Genomic DNA, 25663 nt, shown 5'->3' on the forward strand with positions numbered 1-25663 from the left:
ACGAATATCTGAAAGTAACATTGACAACAAAAAATCACACCTTTACAAATTAACAATAGCTATTGTTATTAATTTTTAAATACAGCTAATGAGCAGCAGTTTGTTTTGCATAAGAAACTAATACCAAATATATAAAGTATAAAGTAAATTTAGTTGATAATTAATTATTACAGTATAGTTTTACCATATTTGATTTGATTAATTTATCAATAAATATTATATCAAGCACAATTTAACAATTATTTTAAGAGAACGATTAACGATTATTTAGTCATAAGAAGTCTTCTAAATTTTAACGACAATTGAATACCAGGATCCCGCTTATTTCAATGCATTGCTTTTGTACACATATAAATTGATCAAGCTCCTTCGACCATCGCTTGAATGTAACCCAGAACAGTTTACAATCAGTGAGGTCACCTAGGTCAGCTATAGGCTATAGTCTTATAGGCATAATTGGCACATTCGAGCAATAAACTGTCAAGTGTGTAAGAAATCATTGCGTTAAGAGTGCCAGTGTTCGTCCCACGAGGTGCCATGCGATCCAAGTGGGCTAAGCTACATCCAGTCGTGCGCTGCGAAACAAATATCTGGCCTCTTCTAGTATTTGGGGAACTTCGAAAGAGTTCGACACATGAGTAAAAGAGAATCAAGCTAATCGGCACTCCAGTCAATACAACGATTACCTGCTCTTTAATCCAAATACGCTAGCAGGAGGGCTAAGTGTGCCCACATGGCGCCGCAAACTGAAAAGGATTCACCCTCCTGAACTTACGTCCATATGGACATGACTTTCATTATTAAACAATAAATTTTTAACTAAAACATTTACACTTGATTCCTGAAAAATTATAATTGTGTTTTAGTTTTAAGTTAAAGGTAGGCGCTTTTGACTAATTTGGAAATAATTAAAAAAAATGTCACTTCGAAATATTCCCAAAAAAAACTGTTATATTTATTCCTAAAAATACTCGACCATTTGCTGATCAAGGTAAATTGTATATGCATAAAACTACCTAATTCTTATAAATAAACTAAAAATGCTGAAGCTTAGAGCTGCCAAGAAGGCCTTAACACACTCCAAATCGAAACTGATTGAGTTGACTTGCACACAAAAAATTATAAAATACTTCACAATTTGTGCTCAAACCAACTATTCGCAATTATTAGTTACTAGACATCTTCGCAGTTGTCACATTGATTTACAAATCACTTTATTGATCATCTCTGCCTCGAGCCGCACGCACACGCACCCTTTCGCCATCACCCCCATCCACTCCTCCCCACACAACACCTAGTCACACCCATTTGGCGTGCACACGTGTCTAACTACATGATGTTATTAGCGTTAATTGTGCCTAAGTGGATTAGGTAGATTTTATGAGTTGAAGCCGAGCTCTTGCTTGTCGAGCCAAGGACTGGCGACAGTATGAAAATGAACAAGAAAGAACGCCTACCGACGACACACCGAAGATTAAATACCCTTGAATGCAGCTTATGGTATATTAGCCAGTTTTGTTGCAAGAATAGTGAAGCTGGCAGTACTTGAGTTTGTTCAAGGTAACTTGAAATAAAAAGAACATTTTCCTGGCAAAAACTAAACGGGTTTCTCTTACGGAGCTATAGTGATATAGTAGTTCGATGTTGATACGATATCCCACTTATGACAGCAGATTCGTAAAACTCGCAAATATCGTCAGACAAGATCTTAAATTTCCTGTTCCAGCTATATGATAGGGTTTTGCATACATGTAAGAAGGAAAATGAAACTAATAAATGCCGAGTGGTCTAGATATCATGAAAAACATATATCTTAAATTTCGCCCTATTATTTATCGTTGCATAATATAGCTATCGGATAAGGATGGTTTGGAACAGAAAGACGGACCTTTTAATTCGTATAGAAACCAACAGACAAACATGGCTTTTCAAACCGGCTGTTGATATATTTTTGTGCTTTATGTGGATTCCGAGTCGTCAATTTACATGCGTGACAAAATTTGTGACATAGTTTTTATGCCCACCAAAAAACGGTATAAGAACAACAACATCAAAAGGCAACGGTAACATTGTTGCCTGTTGCTGCTGCTGTTGCTGTTCTTGCTGCTGCTTATGACAGCCGCTTTCTGATGTCGTTGACAGCGCTCCCAGCGCCGAGCGGCGTCTTTACAGCGTCCATAGCCTACAGGTGTTGCTGTACAGGTGATGATGAATGCTGAGGCGCCAACAACGCGTCATTAATGTAGTTGTTTATGTTGTTGTTGTTGTTGCTGTTGTTGTTGCTATTGTTGTTGCTATTGTTGTTGCTTGTGGTACTTCCTGTGTGTTGTTAGCGCTGTTTAGCTTGTGACATTGACGACATGTCTACGATTTCCATGACGCTTCCGTTTCCTCAGGCTTTGGGCACACACACACACGCACACACACACTCACCCACCCGCACAAGCAGAAGCACTCGCCTACACACCCGCACACGCATACTCACACCCACGCAGATACACGCACAAACACGCACTTGAACCGGGGACACGTGCCCATTTAACTGCTTTTCACACAGTCACACACAAGCCCTGCCATCATTTACCCATCCCGGAGCGTTTCGGTCCGCTGGGCGATTAGTTTAATGAAATTATTCGCATGCATTATAAATAGCTTTTGATATTTTACGTTTAATTTGGCAATAATTAATTGAATGCTGGCTTACAGTCACGAAATTTGGCCAAAATCTGTTATGTCTACTTCTATTTTTGGTCCAAATTTTATCCGGCTTTAAGCAGCCCGCAATAATTCTGGGAAACTCGGCGCACAGCTGTCTAGCATTCCAGCAAATGTCTGCTGTATGTGTTTGACTGTGTGTGTGTGTGTGCTTGTGTGTTCGCTGTATGTGTGTGAGCTGGTGCGTGCCACCATTAAATGCCGCTGTGATTTCCCATTTTTTCAAGCTGCGCCCTGAAACACATCTCGAGCGCAATGCTTTCAATTTGGATTTGGATTTTGATTTCTCTGTCGCATTTGGCTTAGTGTTACCCTGTGTAACCAAGAGATTATAAGGGGTATATGCAGTAAGCACAAGTGTTTGACTTGTTATCGCTTCTCAAACTAAATTCTAAACGACTAGAAGATGCCCTATGTCAATGTCATATCTGCTTGTTACATGAGTTCAATGCAATCGTGAATAAGCCTAGCTGTCGGGCATAAACGACGGCGCAATTCCCTGTGCGTGGGCTTCAAAATCTGAGCAATCCAGGTGAATAACGTCACAAGAGTTTGTGCAATCGCACAATTATTAGATTTTTTATACCTTAGTCAGTTAACATATTTCATTTCCATTTTCGAAAAACTTCAAATTCACATTGTTTAAAATGGATGAGATCTTTGAATCACCCAGCTTCCACAATAACTGTTGCATGTTTAGGAATAGGAAACGCTTTTTAAGAAAGAACCAGCGCAGCGTGGCCACCCAATGCCCAGCATGCGATAGACCTGGCCTGTCGACGGCAGAAGACCGTTTTGAGAATCGAAACATTGAGACGGCCAAAAAGGCGCTAAAAATTCACCATTTGCGACGCGCTCATGTGCCTGTCCGACGCACACCGTCGGATCTCATTCTGTCGTCAACATCCTCGGAAAGCAACGAGGAGGATCCGCGCAAAAGAAAAGTGCCGCCTGTGGCTTATCCCAGTTATATAAAGCGTCGACCACCATGCGAGTAAATCAACAAATCCATATGGGATGAAATAATGCCGCATTTCATCCCATATGGACTCGATATTAAATTAAATTAATCGTGCTTGAAATATTTAAAAATCGTGCAGTTATCATTCGAGTGAACGTTCGCTACTTATACAAAGAAGACGGGGTAATGAACAAATATATTTCTGTTAGGAAAAACGCCTTAATGAATTTGTGCAGGATTATCAACAAGAAAAATTGATCGGGAGTGCCCGACTTGGAGATAGGCTAAGACTAAAGTCTAACTGCCGTTGCAGACATACGAACTTCCTTCTGTATATACACCTAAGCACTCATACGCAAGCAGTTATACGCTCTTTGGGCAGAGCTTGTGCTTCTTCCTTCCACTAGCAAATGCATTATTGCATAACTTCGATGCTTATATTCCGATTCTTATGAAATTCCGCGGCTTTAACATGGCATGTGTGTAATATACACATCATCTCCAAACAAAAGGCTCTATCTTTCCGATTTTTAATAAATTTAATGTATGCTTTGTTTCTGGTTGTAAAATGGATATGTATCGAATACTCTCAAGGAAATGTAGGGCTTTGTAGTCTGACAATAAAAAGAATTTAAGTTAGTTTGGTTAGTTTGGTTTGGTTAAAGCAGCTATTTGATAAAGCACTCACAAAAGATGTGCATATTGAACCCGATAGCTGGGGAGTTCTACACCGATAAACTCTATAGCAGCAGACTAAGTGTAAATTTTAGTACCGCCTGCAAGATAAATTGGCCCTAATATATGATACGACATTGAGAGATAAGTTTATTGCCTCAGTCGCAAAACGATGGACTGAGAAAGATTATATTACATGCTCTCAGATATAGCCAAGTATATGCATACATACATTTCTTGTTATGCTTTTCGTTGCTTGGATGGCACTTATTGATCACATATACGTTGCCCTTGTGCTCAAAATACTGGCCAATGTTTTCTTTTTTTTTTCTTTGTGGTTGTTGTTCTCGTTGTTCTTATGTTGTAAATGCAAGGGCCGCAATGGTTGCTGCATTCGAATGCCAATAAATTGGAACTGGGCCAAATATATGTGATATAAAAGCCAGTGCCAAAATAGCGGCCCACATTGATTGGCAACAACAAAATAAGCAGAGCTACTGCGCCTAGGCGCCTGCTCCTGTCCAACGTGCTTGTGCATGACGCATACCACGAACACGCAGCGTGGGCTGCGTCCTTAATAAATTGCGCATGCAGCACGAACCATGCACTCTTGTGTGCGCGTTCATTTGCCGCTGACTGGTCGATGATGATTTTTCATATGTTTTCCACATTTCATTTCACCAAGCACAACCGGTTGGCAGGGGCAACGCCTGTGCCTCCGTCCCCATTGCCAGTTCCGCTTATTATTAGCCATTACCTTTTGTTGCTTGCAACATTGATAAACAACTCTTGATTGAAAACTAACAAAGCACATGGCTCAGTATATTTTCCGAATGCACCCAAGGGTTTACCACCGCCCCACCGGCATCACCACCCAACATTGACGTCCTTCAAGCGCAACTAAGGCAGAAAACAGCAAAACAATGGAGGCGTCTAAATATTTTACACTGTGGCACAAGCATCCAGGCAAACAGACTGCATTCGGTTGAACGCATTGCACTCTGGGGTTGCTAATACATTGCCGCCCATACTCTCACTTGAAGATCGGCAATGCGCCTGCCCCCTCCACTCGAACGGGGCAATAGTACTCCTTCTGGCCAATCCCATGGGCAACTAATCGGCTTTGCCAGCTAACCATGCAGCGCAGCGCGTGTGTGGGCGCATTGTGTGTGTCTCTGTGTGCCTGTGTATGTCTATGTGTATGCATTCTATTGACAAATGTGCCAACAGCTGCCTTCTGCTAAGCAGCTACAAGAACTTTGAGTACTTTCAAGAAGGCTTCTGTCGCGATTTCAATTCCCATTCGTATCCTATTTGTTATATCTATTTAAAGCTACCTTCGAAACTCATTGAATACCCTTCATGTGCGACCGGAAATATCTTTTACCAATTAGTTATACTCTTAAAAAAGCTTTTAATAATCTCATTATGCAGCTTTATTTATTAATAAAAAAAAATGACAAAATGCTGTTGTGACTGGTTTAAACTAAATTTTTAAAAATTAATATATTTTTTTTACTTCGATTTGTTTTTATTCCTTTTGTTCCTTTTGTAAGCAGTTAGCATAAGAAATAAATAAATAAATTATTTATTTACTCAAGTTTGCTCATTTTAGGCAAAATTCTCAATTCATAGATTAAGTGTGAGAGATAATTTTACAAATTGGCTCAATCATAATTCTGTGGATATTTTGTCAAGATTAAGTAACAAACGTGAGACTTCGCTCTTAAATTGTCTAAATTGGCCACACAAAGTGTCATCTGTTGTCATATGATACTTTTGCCGGAAGAAGTCGGTAAGAGTACGCCGAACGTGACTTTAAGAATTCATCAGTAACAAAAAAATTAAACGAAGTGCTGAAACATTTCATGCAATAATTTATAATGTTTTATGATATGGAGAGTCTAGCCAAGAGCTTTTTCAGCTTGCTCTGACTCGACGCTAATCCTCGCAAAAACGCCCAGCTACATGATTGTGCTTGTGATAAAACTCCATAACAAAAGATTTGTTAGCCACTTGTAGATATTTCCCCATGATATCTGATATCTATGTTCATCACACAAAACTCAATTTTAAGCTTAGATGGAACATATTGAAAGTTATTTATAGTTAAGTTAATGTGTATTGACACATGCATTTCAAGCTGACCAGCTATTTATTTACCTACGTATCTAGTATTATTTGAAAATTGTGAATTTCCACAATTGAAATAAGTCTCAAATGGGGTATAATATGATTTTGCTAAATATATACTATGTATTTAAATGGATTGTCCGTGCATACAAATACATCTATATATAAATACATTAAGTCCAGCACGTTCCGCAAACTTTTCCTGTTGCTGTTGCAGCTGTTTATGCTCAGTTAAAGATGCTGTCAAATATTTTCATAGCCACGACAGGGGACAGAAATGAAAACAGAAGCTAAAATTGAAATGTAGACTCTGTGTGCGTGTATCTTTGTATGTGTGTTTGTGTGTCTTTCTGTGGGTGTGTGTTTATGTGTATCTGTGTGTGTGATCTCTTGTATCGGGCGTGTCCTCTGAAATCCTCTGGCGAGTGCAAAAGCTTAAGATTATGCAAATCGAAGTACAGTATGCAAAATGCAACAAAAGGCAAACAAGCGAACTGACAGCCATGATGCGAATGAGAATGACGATGAGAATAAGAATGAGAATGGAGATGAGAACGAGAATAAGAATGAGGATGCAGACGGCGATGACGATGAGGCATATGCAAACATTTGATGCTGACTAACACCACCAATATTGAGGCTGGAACAGCCGCAACAAACTGCCAGGCGACGGCCCTTCGAACCGCCAGAGGCAGGGGCACAGGCAGCGGCTTAGAGGCTGGGCCCTTAATGATGTCAGGGATTTAGGCAAGAAGGCGAGCCGATGCGCAGTAGAGTAATCAAAATGCAAAATATGCAGTCATAAGGGGTTGTTGGCAGGACCAGGGGTACTGTGCGGACTGGGGGCGTCAGCTATACCGCCATTGATGACTAATTTTCGAAACGCGTTCAATTGCGAGGCGTATACTTGATATCAAAGTATACTTAATATCAAACGACAGCGCTGGCTTAGACAAAAAAATCTGCCCAATTTTCGATTCTTCTTGTTATGGTCATGATGGCGGTTCATTAATCATGAGATTGGCATATTTATTGAATTTAAAGCGCCCAGCGCAAACGTAAATGCCAGCAGATGCCCAAAAGATGTCAAGATGCCAAAATGTGGCCACGACCAAAACAACCAACAATGGCAACCACAGCGATAATAACAACAACAGCGGCAGCAACAGCAACAAGCCTCATTAATGTTGCCCCAAAATGTCAAATAAGTGAAGGATATTGCTTTATTTTATGCGATTTTATTTGCACGCACACTCACACACACACACTCACACACATACGGCTAGCTTATGGTTACATACGTCAAGCGCTGCCAACGTCGCTGCCAGCAGCAGACGGCAACAGCAGCTGAAGCAACAACAACAGCCCGAAAAGGGACAAAGCGTAAATTGGAGCAAAAGCAAGGGCAGCCGGCAAGACCGGGAATGGTATAACAGAGAGAGAGAGAGAGAGAGAGAGAGAGAGAGAGAGACAAAAGGAAAGAGGGCCTGGGCAGAAGAAAGAGAGCGAGTGAATGTGTATTTGTGTGCGTGCGAGCGAGAGTGCGCTATTTGGAAGCAAGCAAAATACAAATAATAATAAAAGAAGTTAATGAGATTGGAATACAATAAAACTTAAGCGTTTTTTTTTAAGGTTGAGTTTTACTCGACCTAAGCCAAGAAAATCGATTGTTACGTTGCTTTCCTCAGCCCCAGCCAAAGCCCATGGCCATAGCAGGCATACAGAGGGATACAGAGCTCAAGGAACAGGACACAGCAGCAGCCATTGCCCCAGTGCCAAAGTTCACAGAGCAACGTAATAGGGCTCTAGTGGGGAGTGCCCGACCAGGGTATACCCTCAACCTTCTGAAATACTTCATTTGATTATACTATTCTATAAGCAACATGTCAATTGTAGTATCTCTAACCCATAACAGCTAAGTTACTAGATCAAAAATCAGGATTTCCAATATAGATTATTATCGATTGGATGGAAAGGAAATAATTTATCGATTCTCAAACGGATGTAAACTCGTGCTGCGCCAGCACTGGGAGGAACTACTATATACGGCCAGACGGAAGGACACACAAACGAACATGGCTAGATCGACTTGATGCTGACCAAGAATATACATATATGTATGTTAGACTTAATGGGGTCGGAGATGCTTCCTTCTACCTTCTACGTAGATTTGCACAAAAACATTATACCCACTGTTAATGGGTTTAGGGTATACATGAAGTACGCATTGTGTTCATGCGTCTAACTTGTTGATAACTAGTTAACATGGACTATTATCAATGCAGTAACAATTCTTGAGTATTATAATTGTATGTTTTAAAATTATTTTATTTATCTGCAATATCATATTACTTTTATTTGCCAGCTGGAATAAAAACTCGCACTGCAAGGAGTTTTATCCTTTTTGCATGCAACTTTATGCGACTTGTTTCTGTGCAACTGTCCAAATATTGCAGAGAAAACTAACGAGCACTAAAGTTTGACAGCTGCCTCTACATGTTAGCATATTCAAAAGCATTTCAGTTATAAGCCGTGTAAGAAACGAGTCACATAAATTGTTAGTAGTTCGTAGTTCGTAGTACATATATCTAGCGAAACATTTCTCTCTGGTTTTTTATACCCTGAACCCATTAAAAATGGGTATAAGGGTATATTGTATTTGTGCAAAATCCAAATGTATGTAACAGGCAGAAGGAAGCTTCTCCGACCATATAAATTATATATATTATTGATCAGCATCAATAGCCGAGTCGATCTAGCCATGTCCGTCTGTCTGTCCGTCCGTCCGTCCGTCCGTATGTGTGAACGCAAGGATCTCGGAACCTATAAGAGCTAGAGACTTGAAATTTTAGATGTAGGTGCTCCTAGTGCCTGCGCAGATCGAGTTAGTTTCCGATAATCGATAACTTACTCCGTTTCCAAGCAAACGATAAAATTATCGATATCGATATTCTGTTCTTTGGGCAATTTTGGTAAAAAAAATAAGAGCCAGAGTCAGCAAACTTGGCATATAGCTTCTAAAATAGAAAATATATATTCATTTAATGTTGGCGGAAGAGGGTTCAGGGTATCCCCTAGTCGGGAGCTCCCGACTAGAACCTCTTACTTGTTTTTTTTTTTTGTTGATTTCCAATTAAAAGGAGAAACATTTTCTGGCCAACTTTTATTAAAGTCCCGCGCCTTAAATTAGTATGCAATGAAAGGAAATAAATTTAATTTTCATTTGCAAATAGAATTTTACTTGGCTGCTTTATGATTACTCTAGTGACACGCATTAACCCGGCCACTGCGAATAACCCACAATCACTTTCACTTGGCGCAAAACTCCTAACGTGAGGAGGCGCAGGATTTCGAGCTCGCCTTTTGCCGCAACAACTGCTTGCCCTTCAACAGCAACAAAATGATGAATCATGGCACTGAAATTTATTGGCAACGTTGCTAACTTGAACACTGAAACGCAGGCACTTTCCCCACGCGTCTGGAGTCCGTTGGTGGGCGCATTGCGGGCTGGCTGTGCCCTCATTAAAGCATTCAAATCACATCGATTGTAACTACAAGTGACCGGGAAGTCCGGCACGGTATAACCTGGTGTTTCTGTGGTCTACGCCCGGGCAGCTGTCAATCTTAAACAATTTGCTTACTCAGTCAAGTATGCCAAACAATAACAAGCGCAAATGAGAAAAAATAAAATAAATAAATAAAAATACAAATACAAAAAAGTGCAAATACTCCCGATTGCCGAAGATTGAATGCCCTTGCAACTGTGTAGAAATGTATCTGTTTCTTCGAGGGAATTCTGAATTCCAATTGAATTCCTGATAGCTGACAAGCATTTTAATCGTGGATTCTACTAGTCTTTCATCAACGAAGATTTTCAAATTTCTACATTTACACAGCTTCTCCCACGAAAATACTGCAAATGTCCTCAACTTTGTATAATACCTCTGCAAGCGTATCTATAAGGCAGTGGCAAAGTCAAAGAAATTCGTACAAAGTTGTAGGCGTGGCACAGGGCAAAACAAATTCATTGCAGATGTCAAAACGACAGCATCAGAGCCACAGATACAGCTAGCTCTTTCCACGCAAGTGGAGCTTGTGGATGCGGTTCTCCAATTGAATGAGTGTCTGAACGTTGCTGATGCTTCTTTTTGCCGCTGTTGTTGTTGGTGTTGGTTTTGGTGTACACGTTATTATTGCTGTCGCTTGGGGTGTGGCAATAGTGCCGAGTGAAATGAAATGTCAAAGTATTGTTAGGAATTTCAGTAGCTTCCTTCCTGATTTGCTTCCGTCAGTGTTTCCGTCCGGCTAACGTTTCGATGACATGCTCAGCTAACAGACAGCTTATATCGGACCGCCTTTTACAACCGGTCAATGTGGGCACTTGATAGACGCTTTGGCATGCGTTGATTGCCTCATGGCATTTAATCTCAGCCCCATAGCTGCTGAATAGCAGACAAACTTTGGCATCTCAAGCGCCATTTGACGTTGGGTTCTGTCCAAATATCTAGCTGAGTCATTACAAAAGAGTCTTAATATTTCATCTAACCAGTGCTCTTAAAAACATCCTTCATTAAGTACCTTAAACGGCTGCCAAATGCAATTCAGCCCATGTTACGTACACGCAATCAATGTGATTTGTAAAACTTGATTAAATTTCGCGTTAGCATACATAATTATTTATTGTTAACTAATACAGCAGTTTGTAGTAGGTGTCATGTTAGTTCATGTTCATGGATGGGCAAAAGAGGAATATATGAAAATAGCAGTACCATCATAAAAATTAAGTAAACAAGATCGAATTTCCGATATTAAAACTCAATAATCATGTCTAATACCGAACAATCTAATAGTATTATCATTATCATTATTATTATTATTATTATTATTATTATTATTATTATTATTATTATTATTATTATTATTATTATTATTATTATCATTATCATTATCATTATCATTATCATTATCATTATCATTATCATTATCATTATCATTATCATTATCATTATCATTATCATTATCATTATCATTATCATTATCATTATCATTATCATTATCATTATCATTATCATTATCATTATCATTATCATTATCATTATCATTATCATTATCATTATCATTATCATTATCATTATCATTATCATTATCATTATCATTATCATTATCATTATCATATCATTATCATTATCATTATCATTATCATTATCATTATCATTATCATTATCATTATCATTATCATTATCATTATCATTATCATTATCATTATCATTATCATTATCATTATCATTATCATTATCATTATCATTATCATTATCATTATCATTATCATTATCATTATCATTATCATTATCATTATCATTATCATTATCATTATAATTATAATTATCATTATAATTATCATTATCATTATCATTATCATTATTATCATTATCATTATCATTATCATTATCATTATCATTATCATTATCATTATCATTCTCATTCTCATTTCATTATTATAATTATCATTATTATTATCATTATCATGATCATTATCAATATTATTATAATTATTATTATTATTATTATTATTATTATTATTATTATTATTATTATTATTATTATTATTATTATTATTATTATTATTATTACAATTATTATTATTACAATTATTATTATTATTATTATTATTACTATTATTATTATTACTATCATTGTTTTTATCATTATTATTACTGTTGCTAGTATGCTTATTATATATAACATACATAATATATATGTATATTCCCCTAACCTCGTATTTTAACCGCGATCCTTGACGATTAGTTTCTTGGAGACTACAGCTCCCCTACCGAGAGGTTTTCAGCAAATAACATAATTTATTTTCATTGTTAAAGCTATATATGTTCATTTTGCAGCGTCTTACGGCTATACCAGCTGTCAAGTATCTAGCAGTGTTTAGGTTTAGCATGGCAATTGAATCAAAATAGAGCAGGAATAAATACGAGTGCGAGGGCCCGAGCATAGACAATTTGTAAATGAAAGTTTCTAAAGCTTGCGCGGTCATCAGCCGTCCTTTCAAAGACAAAGTGATAGCACTTCCAGTGCTTGCTGCAATTCCAACCATGCAGACACCCAGAAGTCTGACAGAGGCGGCTGAGATAGCACATAGCCAGATAACTACATAGCCAGATGGTCAATGTGCAAAATGGTCAGATAGCCAGCGAGTGTGAGAGTAGATGGAAGTTTCAGAAGTTCCTGCCAAGGGCACGCCCTAAAACTTGCCGAACAACAGATTTACATTGCCCACATGCTGGGCAATGTACTAAGGCAACAGAGCAACAAAGTTTTTAATTTCTCGCTCGTAATTGTGCAGCAGACCATGAGAACGACAATTGAATTTAACCACAGTGAAAAACCAAACAAAAAGTTTATCAGTCCGCACATAGAGTTTACCTTTTTGGGCACAGCCAAGCTTGGCCCAAAGTAACAGCTACTTAAATTTACTGGCAAAGCTAATTACTCCATTGACAGTCATTCGGGGAGCCAAGCGAAATAAATGGAGAATGCGATGCAAGAAAAGTAAGTACTCTAGACATAATTATAATTATTACATTTGCAGAGTCTAACACAATATTTGCTAAGCTTTGACATGTCTATAAAGAACAGAGCATAACTTCATAGCATAAAAATAGTCTTCAGTTTTGCAACACTAGTGGAAAAATCTCTAGACCAGAAATACCCAGTCAGACAAACCCGTTTAGTTTTAAGCTACATCAGTCGGATTCCTGGGTTCATTACGGAGCTCTTTTGCAGCAGCACGCACACCTAACTTTATTGGCAGAATGCCAACTGACAATCGCATTTAAGAGAGAAACGCAGACCCATAGCTGGCAACTGAAAACTTGCCTCTGCTTACTCGAATGAGATGCTAGTTAATTTTATTTGGTTCTCAGATGCACTGGCTCTTAAAACACCTAACTCAAATCTTATTTTCAGGCATCTGGTGACACACACTTCGTCCAAGCAACATGACTGTAATGCCAAATAGTTGGAAAAATACAGCCGGCCCAGAATCGGTTTTTATCAGAGCGTCTTTTGACTGAGGATGTGCCACGCGTAAACCATCCCCTCCTTCATCAAAAGATGGTCCGCACTGACAAAGCACAACAATCACATCCGTTTACATGCAAATCAATGTAGGCTGCATACATGCATATGAATGAGTGTGTGTGTGAGTGTGTGTTTAAGCTTCGAGCATATGCATGACATGCAACATTATTTCCGACTCAACGCCAAGAAGTAAACGATGCCCATGCCACCACCAAAAAGAAGTATGCCAGCAGAATGCAAGCCCGCATCTTGCAAGAATTGAGTAAGATTTTGCTATTGTTAAAATTTACTGTATAAATATATATACAAATATTAAAATTGAATTCGCCTGCATTTGAATACGTATTGAGCCTAATCCTTCCCAGTCGCTGTATTTATATAATACGCTATATATTACCGAATAAACATAAGTCAATTTTTAAAAGAAACTTCATTGTAAACAGAAAAAAGTTGAATTTTTCAAAACTAGAGTAAAAATAGTTAATGATTACGATTAAAATTTATGGTTTATTTATTGCTGATCGGAATCATTTACTAAATATTGCTACTCTATTATATATGCATATGCATTTAATTATTATTATTATTATTATTATTATTATTATTATTATTTTTATTATTATTATTATTATTATTATTATTATTATTTTTATTATTATTATTATTATTATTATTATTATTATTATTATTATTATTATTATTATTATTATTCTTATTAATATTCATAATAATATTATTATTATTGTTATTATTATTATTAAACTCAACTGATTTAAATAATTAAACTGATTATGTATATTAAAAAACCGAGAATCTTAAAGAAACTCTAGAGACATAATTTTTAAAATTAACAAAAACAAATATAAGAAAAAAAGTGTTCAGAAGAGATTTACTTATCTTAATCTGGCCAGTGGAGAGAAAACCTATCAGGGTTAACTATTCAGTAAAGGTAACTGTGTAAAAACGATTTACGTTTACTTGCCGCCTGTCTGGCGTTTGCTCGCCCTCTCCCTCACTCTCCCCCGCTCGCCCAACTCCTCTCAATATATGTCCTTTTTGAAGTAATGCCGAGACTCGTTTGCTTCGTGCTTTACCTTGCCACACTCTGCCTCTGGCTGCCGCTGTGTGCAGCATGTAAATGAAGTCTGCCTTTGGATGACTCTCTATCCATCCATTCAGCCATCTATATATCTATCCATCTATCTATCTATCGATGCATCTTTGGCTGTACATATCCATATATAAGTTCATCCGAATCGGACTGTCTGCTTTGCTCTGCTGTCGCTTTGTGTGAGGATTATATTAATGCCGTGCGGGTGCCACATGCCAAGTGAAAACAGTTCAATCATAATAAACTCTGAGTAAATTTTAATGATACAAAATAAAAGCATTTCTCACACATATATATACATGTGCGTGTACGTGTGTATGTGTGTGTGTCCGTACGCTTAATAAAATGATATAAACGGTGTTCCAAGTCTAAAGTTATTTCCGACTGCGGTTAAGGCGGCGCGTGATTAATTTTTATGTGATTTAAATGCTTTGCATTGAATTATTAAGGTAAGCCCAATTCCCAAAAACACTTCCCCTCTCTCTCTCTCTCTCTCTCTCTCTCTCTCTCTCTCTCTCTCTCTTTATTTCTCTCTCTACACACCCATCCACACACACACACCAGAGACCCTGTTCGTACAGTCTGCTCTACAATAATTTTATAAAGCTCACATAAAAATTTCATTGACGCTCGTTAAATATTGCGTATACGCTACGTATGCATGTTGAAAAGGTATATATATATTTATATATATTTGCGAGCATATGTGAGAATATGCATTAATATATCCATTTGTACGTCGTATACATATAAAACTTAACGCTCAATTGATTTCGATTTCATTTAATGAATTTTGCAGGCTCAGCGCAAATTGTTGCCACGCCTTAACAAACGAGGGCAATGAGCATAATATATTTTGTCATGCAGTTGGCAGCGCGCTGAGCTAGGATTATTTATACATGCTCTTTAAAAAAAAAATAATTTTTTTTTAGTACCCAAATTGAATTCAACAGTCTTAACCGAATGCTTTGCTTTATGCAAGCTAAGTTACTGTGGGAAAGTATTAACATTAATGCTAGCATTTGCTATAATTTAATTCATTACTGTTTGTATATTATGAGAGTTTTATAAATCGAAAATACAAAAATTAATCAATGGAAAAGTTGTCAAAGTGAGCCAAGCAATGAAGTTCCAGACTCGAATCCCAGGGTATTGTATGCATATGGTATTGTGTTCGCCGTAGGGAATAGTAGCCAATGCGTCTCAAAATAAGGAAGGTTGATAGTTTCAGCTGTATCCTATACATATCATAATTATAATAATAATAACAAAAATAATGACAAAAATAAAAATATAATAATAGAAATAATAACAATTATAATAATTATAATAACTATAAATATATTAATAATAGTATAATAATTATAATATTAATAATATTGATAATTAGATTAATAAGAACTATAATACTATTAACAAAATCAATATAATTATTTGTGTTTGCAGCAATAGTAATCATAACAAAATTATATTGATAATATTCATTAATTGATAGTGAACAATGAAAGTTATCATATTAAAAACAATGATTAAACAATTCAAATTTTAACTTCACGAATTAAATATTTATCCATAAATACATTTTTTAAAATCAATATTTTCTATTTTGCTCTATAAAATAGAACTACTCAATACCCTAAGAATTTATAAAAAACTCAAGGGTATATTGTGCATCGACAGGTCGAAAAGCAGTTTCTTGTTTATTTATGCTACTGCTGCACCACAAACGTTCAATTAAAATTTCAATTATTAGCTGATGCACAAACAAACAGAGTGGGTCGCCTTGTCGTTTGATGGGTTTGTTGTTGGACACAGCGACAGGGAGGAACGAGAATGTGAGATACAATTGCCCCAAAATGTGTACCAAGCCCTCGCTTAGGTGAGAGTCGATGTGCGAATGTTAATATGAGTGATTGGATGATGATGCGAATGTGGATTCGGATGGGTTGCGGATTGAGGTTTCTGCAAACAGACTGCCTGCAAATGCAAAGTCAAGCAACAGAAGGGACCGACACAAACAGGCAGCAAGGCAAAAGTGAAATCTTATTTTCACAAAGACAATAACAAAGAGAACAAGCAATTAAAAAAGGAATAAACAAACACGACGAAACGAAAGTAAGTAAGATAATTATTGGTGAAAGCAGGAAAATGCTGCTTAAAAAAAGAAATTAGAAATTCTCCAAAATTTAAGAGCTTAAAGTTTGCCACGTGCCGGAAATATAAAACCTAGTTCGCTCAATACAAGGGCTAAAAATATCGTAAGTAATAGGCGAGTAATTCTTAAACCTGATACCTTTCAGAACATGCACACATATTCTACATATGTACATACGCATATCGTATGTGTATTTTGCAACAAATCAAATAATAATTCTTGAGCAGATGAGCTAATGCTCTGTAATTTGGTGTGTAATACTATTTAAGTGCTTTGCAGCTAATTAAAAATTAAAATCGCTTAACTTCAGATGTGGCAGGATATTAGATAATTCTTGAATATGTCTGCCAATTAAAATTGGTATTTCGATTGGCAAAGTTGAGAGCTATTTTATATTAACTAACCAATAAATAGCACAGACTTACTCAAGCACGCGTACGCTGTACTCACAGGGTATAAAATCAGTTATTTGAGCTATGCTTAATGCAAGTTTGCTCGGACAGAATAGTATCGCATTTAACATTTGTGTATGATATACTCGTGCAGCCAAGTGCAAGTGCGTCTATTTGTTTTATGCAATGCCAGTCCTGCTGGCCTTGAACTTGAATTATATAGTTGTGTATACATGAATATATATTGTGTGTCAATTAAAGTCTTAAAATCAGTTGGCTAAGCCCACTGAAGACGTGGCAATTCTATAAAGGAAATCTATATCTGCAACAGCCTTACAGCTGGAATAAGCAGAGGAAAAGTAATGTTAAGCTTGTCTGAAGATCTGAAAAGGTTTTGCCTATGCATTTTATTGCATTTTATTGTTAAATTGACAAATCCCCCATCTTTTGACCAAATTAATACAGATTCATTAAATTTAGTTCAAATAGTCAAATTAGATATAACTACATGCACAACACACTCACACCCACACACATGTCAAATAAGGAAAACTCATGTTATAATTAAAATTAACATTCCTTTCTTGATAGAGCAAATAAAATAAGGCAACAAAATAAATTTAATTAAACAGTCAGGCAATACACTAAGAGCTTAGCTAAGTATTAAACAATTGGCATTTGCAAAAGCCAGCATATATTGCGCACTCAGATATGCCTTTAGGTGAGATTAAATACATAATATTTGTCATGAACAGGACATGGTCGTACAGTTCAAATCCATATATATACGCAGGCATTCGGTTTGGTATTGCAACCGTGCCACAGCGCTCTACGCCGTTAGCTCTGCCAACTCTGTGCCTTATAATTGCAATTTAATTTGCAACAAATTCAATTATGCTGCACAAATTTCGTTTGAAGCATGCAATGTTGTTCATTCAATTGCTGCACAGTTTCTCTGCGTCCCTCTACCTGAGTTTGTCTGTTCGTGCAACAGCAGCCAGCCCAGCAGCCTTTACATGCTACTTAAGACTGGCTACAAAAACTGGAACATTTGATAAATATGTTAGAACTTTGTGAAAAAACAAAGGCACATTACCGGCAAAGGACAGATCACAGCATTTCAAAGTTTCTAGCATATAATTGGGCTTAGCGCAAAATTAAATTATGTCCGAGTTTTGAACACATTTATCAAGCGGAAAATATTTTAAATGTGCATATGATAAAGCAAAAAATTAAGTATTAATAAAATATTATATTATACGAACTGGAAATAGTGTTTAAATCAAACCCCCAGCTGCTGTTTAATAATAAATGTAAAAAAATTGAAATCAAGAGCATGGCCATACGGAAGTAAAGCAGGAAAATAATCATTTAATTAATCGAACTATCACATATTTACGATAATATATATAGATACACAGGTTATGGTTGCCAACGAGGCTCAACAGATGTTCAGACTCGAATACATTAAGAGCCAACTGCCAGTCAATGGGATCAACGACAAGCTGCAAAAAAAAAATTTGTTTAAACTGCTTTATCAAATTACATGGCTGGCATGCTATTGGCATTCCAAGCATGTGAAAATCAAATTGAATTTGTTGTTTCAGAAAATAGAAAATAACAAAAAAATTGATATTTCAAATTGTATGCAACTATGGACTGGGCGATGTCAGAAGTTGATAACCAATTCATTTTCAATTGAGCGGATATTTAATTATTGTTCAGTTGAGCACAAACAAACAAACGAAAGTCATGCGCTTTTATAAATAAATATGCATATATGTACAGAAAAGGAAATTCTAGATAGGCCAGTTCACGGTTCAACGAGAAGCTGATTTCCCGCTTATTTTAAGCAAGGCTACCTTGCAAACCTTGATAACTATTAAATTTCAATAAAACAATAAAATCCTTAATTGACGAACAAGAAACATTCCTTCAAGTCTTTATTTGTCACATATTTTCAAAATTTAAATAAGAGCCTTGTTAATTTTTCTTTTAAAATTTCAAGAAAGCTAATTTTTAACATTAATTTGCAAAAAGTAATTTTAAATCTTGATTTAGTATTTCCACGATTTTTTTACTAAAAACTTAAAATTAATTTATTATTAATCAACATTCAACATCATTCAACTAACAGACTTGTGTAGATAAATTCAATGGCTAAGGTCCAAATTATTTATGCCACGTCTTAGTCAAATGTTTTTTATTTTAAGCCACAACATTCGGTGATCAACCGGTTCGACTCATTTTGCACGTATTCAAGACAAGAATTCGATGAATACCTTGTTTTATCTAATATTTAAATAAAATAGTTCAATTATAAATTGACAAACAAGAATTGGCTTTAAAACTAGATTTAATATATTCAAAATTTCAAATAAATTAATAAATTGCACACAAGAATTTTAAACAAATTTAATTATCAATTGACATTGTCGTCTAACAAATGTAAATGCATTTGTTCTTTTACGTTGTTTTACTCAAAGCCAAACAATTTTGGCTTCGAACCGGTTCGGTTTAAACAGCTTTAAAATAAATTTCCATTGTCTTATGCTGAAGATATTAACGCTGCACAAGCAAGGCGCAAGATCAACTACAGTCAACGGCCTGGCCGAGACAGTGCCCCGTGTAGAAACTCGCATCAATTACAATAACCAATGGCGTATGAATGTGTACAAACACACATGCACACACACGCAGCATGCATGTACACAATTGCGTATGCGCGTGTTTGTGTGAGTGTACATGTGTGTCGGTGCATGGACATTCGGTAAATCTAATTTAAAACGAAGCTGGCGACATTTTGAATCATTGGACACGTTGAGCTGGCTAAACGTGATCTATGATATCGTCTACCTGCTTGAATATACATGTCAAGAATATGTTTTCATATTTTATTAAGGCAGCGTGCTGGGCCCCCTACTATAAAACATCTATACTGCAGACCTTCCTGTTATTGGGAACCCTAATCTTCTAGTCGCTGATGATGTCTGACTGATGAGACTGCATTCCTCGCCAACGCTGATACACCTGAAGAGGCTTCTCACGTTATACAAGGCCAATTGGACATACTTAACGAATGGCAGAGGAGATGGAACAACTTGGTGAACAATGAGAAGTCCACACCCACCACTTTCTCTTTCAGTCCTTGTAACTGCCCACCTGTCTATGTAGGCGGAGCTGTTATACGTGAAGAGACGATGCCAAAATACCTTGGCATGACTCTCGACAAGAGGGTAACTTAGAGAGCTCACTTTTTAAAGCAAAGAAACCAAGCTGAAGTCAACATAAAGTCTTATTACTGGCTTATTGGCCGTAAGTCCAAGCTTAGTGCTCGGTCAAAGCTCCTTGCCTACAAGGCTACAATTATTAAACCGATTTGAACTTACGGCATTCAGTTATGGGGTACTGCAATCTAAGATTAATTTAGGTTTTTCAAAACAAGGCACTGCGCATCATTTACAATGCACATATCTATCATGACAACGCTTCCATCCGCAGTGTTCTCAAGATCCCATGGGTCAATGGCGAGATAGCCAAAAGCAGCCGTAGATACCTGCATAGGCTCCACCTGCACAACAATAACCTAGCAGTTGACCTGCTGGACAACAGCAACACCATCAGAAGACTCAAGGAGAGTATGGTTCTTTCATCCCAAAAAAAAAAAAAATATTTTATTAAATTTAGAAACTGAACAATTGACTAAAATATACTACATATGCAAAATATCGTAAGCATTCACAATTCGAGCCTGAGAGAATGCCAACTTTGACGTTAACTTAAAATAACTTTGAACAGAACAAAGGCTTCACATCCAACAAATGTTTTTCGGTGGCCTGGCTCGTGCATGGAAAACTTTTGCACTATCTTTTTAAGCTAAGCTGTTTATATGTAGATGTGTATCGAGAACCCACTACTGTATTATCCATATTCATAGGAAGATTCAGTCCAACCAATCAGTTTTTTATATGGTAAACTATCCTCTTTTCCAAGAAATGGTCATCAAACGCAGCACTTACTATTCACTATTCAGACACATGTGCAAAACACTAAAACAAATCTGTAGAAGGGTATAAAAACATCGGAGTACTGAAGATACCCGCGATTCACTTTATCTCTGGCTCAGTGTGCGCTAAACTTTTTCTTTACTTTTCTTTTCTTCATTCTGCTTATTGTTTAACACTTTCATAATTTAAGCAACAACAACAATATCAACAATCTCAATAATCACAACAACAACATATTTAGCACTTACGTCGTGCTTATTAATTTAATTCCTAAATTCGATATTATTATTTGTGTTACACTACATTTCACATTATTATATTTATACACTACAATAGTTGAGCCATTTCGACATTTCATCAATTAGATGTTGTTTAGATATTATTAATTATTTCACTATACCCAAAAAATGAAGGGTGTTTCGCTGTGCTATGTTCGAAATTTGTGACTGAGCAGATGGCGTGACAGCGCGGTCAACGGGGAAGTCAAAGGCAGATAACAAGAACAGTTAGTTTTTATGTAAACGAAAAAGTGCCAAGCTTCGGCGCAGGTGCAGCCACACACATTGTTATCTATATACAGATCTGCACATACAGATTTAGTTAAGTTAGGAGAAGAGCGAAAAGAGTAACAAAAAAGGGAGTCACTCTCCTCCTCCTCCTCCTCTCTATACCATTTACAAGGTGTATGTATGCATATTAAATTTGTGTTTAATTCGTTGCTTAACAAAGTAATTTATAAGAAATGCTGAAATAATTTTCTTTATGCATTAAGATGGAAAATAAGCCTTATACAAGGAACAATTAATAAAGGTTTAAGGTATTTATTTCTTGCTTTATTTTTACTTACAGATCGTTAAGATACATAAATCCGACCCATACCTTAAGCCCGTTGATAGGGTTTCACAGATCGATCAATTTAATTTCGATTTTTTGTTTTCTACTTTGTAAGCAGTTTGACTTTCTGAAGTTTATAATTGTTACACTACACTTGTTAAACTATTTCGATTTTCATCAGTTGAATGTTCTTTTTAAATTAATAATTAATACACTGCACTTAATAAATGAAGAGAAACTTTCACTGTGCGATGCCCAAAGTTTGACAAAATGAATTTTGGGATGGCGTGACAGCCAGAAGTAGAGAGCAAGAACAGTTAGCTTTTAGGTTCAGTACAGGTAGAGCGGCACACATTATCATCTATGCAAAGATCTCCGTATGCTGCCTAATGTAAACTATGAGAAGAACGAAAAGCAAATTGCAAAAAAAACAGGTGTCTTACTCTCACACAAACTGTATGTGCCGTCTTTCTATACCACTTAATTATTATTTGTATATCATGTGTATTATTCTACTCTGTAGCTTTTGGAGGTTGATAAAACAATGGGCATTATTAAGTCATCTTGCTTTAAGCTCATCTTGAGCTACGTATGTATATCCGAATTGTGTACAGTTCTTTGCATAATAAGGTAAGGCCTTAATCAGGCCTGTTCTAGCAACAAAGTTTTGATTAACTCCGTTCTGTCCTATACCCTATACAAGGCCATAGTAGAGGGCCTTTTAATATTGCCATGAAATGTGCAACGCATAGAATGAGACATCTCCGACCCCTCTGTCGTCTAGCAACTGCTCGTCTGTCTTCTGTCTGTCTTTCTATGGCAGGCATTACATATGTATGTATGTATGTATGTCGGAAATATATGGATTGGGTAAACTATACCATAGAAAAAATCGGTGGTAATATTGTTTTTGTAAGCTTTTGGTAAGCTTTTTTGTTTTTCAAGATATCTTCGGAGTGGGGAAGATATCGTTACTTTCTCGTTATTAATTGAAATTAAGCAAGGTCGCATATTTATGCAACGAAACAGAAGCTTAAGAGATTTTCTTGATCGTTATTGAAATGATATTTGATTGGCTAATGTTTCACTGAAACAATACATGATATGGATCAGGAAACTGGACACAATTGACGAATCACAATTAGTAGTCAATGGTCGCTTACATATAGCCTTTGTCCAGGTACAAAGCTGTTCAGCTGCCTACGCCTCTGCCACCTACTCGACTCAGCTCCCTGCCGCCAGCTGCTGCTGCTGCTGCTGCTGCTGCCGATGCTGATGTTGCTGTTACTGTTGCTGCTGCTGTTGTTTGCTTATTATTGGATGGTAATGAAAATTTTATGATGGCGACGCAAACGCGATGGTGGCGGAAGCATTGTGCCTGCCTGTGCTATGTGTATATATGTGTGTGTGTGTGTGTGTGTGTGTGTGTGTGTGTGTGTGTGTGTGTGGGAACCAGGGCCAGAGCTCGAGCACGGTAATGATAATGAGACAATGACGATGATTGATTGATGAGTTCTTTTGGTGGTTATTGTTGTTATTGTTGCCCACAGCTGGTTGCAGCAACAACAACAGTTAATTAGTGCACGCGTCTTGACTTGGCTTTTGCATATTTCAGTTCAAAATGTCTTAAATGGAGCGCGGCATCAAATACAGCCAAAGAAATGAAGGCCTTTCATTTGATCTGCTGCTGTTTTCGTTGATGTTATTGTTGTCGTTCATCTGCTTTAGATATTTATGAGCATATAATAACTCTTTCAACTCCTAATACGCCCATACACACACACACAGAAAGGCGCATGAATATATAATTTCACACACACACGCACATATACATTAATAGATACTTTCAGACAAAACAGCCTTTTATGGATGCTTGTGGCTTTTGCTTTTTTACCAGACACTTTCACTTCAAGGCGCAAAGGTTGCTACGAAATGGCGGGTTGCCCGGTTAGGTGTTCGGTTAAATTTTACTTGTATATGTAAGACACACACACACGCACACTTGATAGATGCTGTAGCTGCGAACTGAACATTTAAGCAAACGTGACCTTTGATCGCCAGAATCTCCCTCAACTTCTGCCGCTTGCTGCTTGCGCAACCCAAATCAAAATTTTTGCCAACCGAGTTGAGTAATTTATTTTATTGTTGTTCAAATTAACTTAAACATCAACAGCTACAACGTTGGCGTGACCCTTTCACTTGTTTTCTTTATTTTTCTCTTTGGTTTTGTTTTTCTTATGTTGACGTCGTGTAGCTCACAATTTCCGGCCACGCCTTACAAGGCGAACAGCCTGCTATCTTAACCACAACTCCTGTTGGCCTTTCTTACCCAGAAATATACCAAATTAGAGATGGTCGTTATATTATTTATTGTGTCAAATTCGGTTGCAAAAGTCACGATTCGCTTACATTAAGGGAATTCGTGGAGATTTTTTATATTTATTTCAATTGAACCATTTAATCGTTCACAAGCTTTTAAGCAATTCATTATTTTTTCTAAGACGAATAGTTGTTTGTAGTTAATTATTTGCCCAGCAAGCAACTGAGTAAAACGTTCTGTTAAAAAGTCCATATTAAGTTAAGTTTCGCAACAATTTTTTATATATTTTTTTTAACATTGTTAATATATACTTTAAAGCTTTTATTAAGAAACTTTATATGTTAAGCTATGAACAGAGATCATCAAGTCAATGAATACAATTGCTTGGCAGCTCTTTCTATCTGCCTATCTGCCCCTCCCTCATTCTCTCGAAGTTTATCACATTTTTTGTTGTATCAATTTTTGATAAATATATTTATTAGCTTACTTTCACTCAAATTGATATAAGAATGTCACGCACACATCTCCAAGTTCAACTCTCGACTGGCTGCAAACAACATCAAAATTTGCTATTGTTGTCAAATGTCAACAGTTTAAAGTGTTCATTGTTGTTGTTGCTCTTTATGCGGCTCTTGAATATGGCCTTTTGTGTTCCTTTATATGCACCGCACATTGTTGATACATAAGTATTAATTGAAATTTTAGTGGCAGACCAGGGCAAACACACAGGCGCACACGCATCAATACGCGCACACGCGCACATGTCCGTCCTTTAGAGACACGCTGCGCTGCTTTCAACCAGCTAACCACCCACGCACCACCCCACACACCGAGTCCCCATTTTGGTAGCAACTTGTTGTACAGTTTGTTTGACTGGCGGCTTTTGGTTTGTCTCCGTGTAGCATGCGGCATGCTAAGTTGATGCTGTTGCTATTATTATTAATATACCCTGTAGCTGTACAGTGCGCGTGGATAAAGGTTACTTCGATCCTGTGAGCAGAGTATCAACGATATGCATATGTCCACCTCACTCAGAAGCCATAATCTGTAGTTTGTAGATTGCATCACCTCAACTTATTTCAGTTTGCTCAGTCCAGCTCTTAAGATATATCTACTTCCATAACTTACAAAAATCGAACGTCTGGATATACTTATTTATACATTAAACTGACATCAATTATGATTGGTAAATCAAACGCGCTCTTCTTGTTCGACATATAATGCTGGAATTTCAGCATAATTTTTAAAATATTTGACATGCATCTGTA

The 25663-nt window shown here is 36.8% G+C and overlaps 1 protein-coding gene across 1 annotated transcript; it reads left to right on the top strand.

The window, feature by feature from the left end:
- Nucleotides 1-3302: 3302 nt before the first annotated feature.
- On the top strand, nucleotides 3303-3718 carry LOC115771339. The gene has a single exon (XM_030717009.1). It carries the CDS (start codon nucleotides 3363-3365, stop codon nucleotides 3711-3713), a length of 351 nt encoding a protein of 116 aa, XP_030572869.1. The 5' UTR covers nucleotides 3303-3362; the 3' UTR covers nucleotides 3714-3718.
- The last annotated feature ends 21945 nt before the right edge of the window (nucleotides 3719-25663 follow it).

This window comes from Drosophila novamexicana, unplaced genomic scaffold (genome assembly GCF_003285875.2).
Source record: "Drosophila novamexicana strain 15010-1031.04,08,12 unplaced genomic scaffold, DnovRS2.1 tig00000068-arrow-arrow-pilon, whole genome shotgun sequence".
Lineage (NCBI taxonomy): Eukaryota > Metazoa > Arthropoda > Insecta > Diptera > Drosophilidae > Drosophila > Drosophila novamexicana.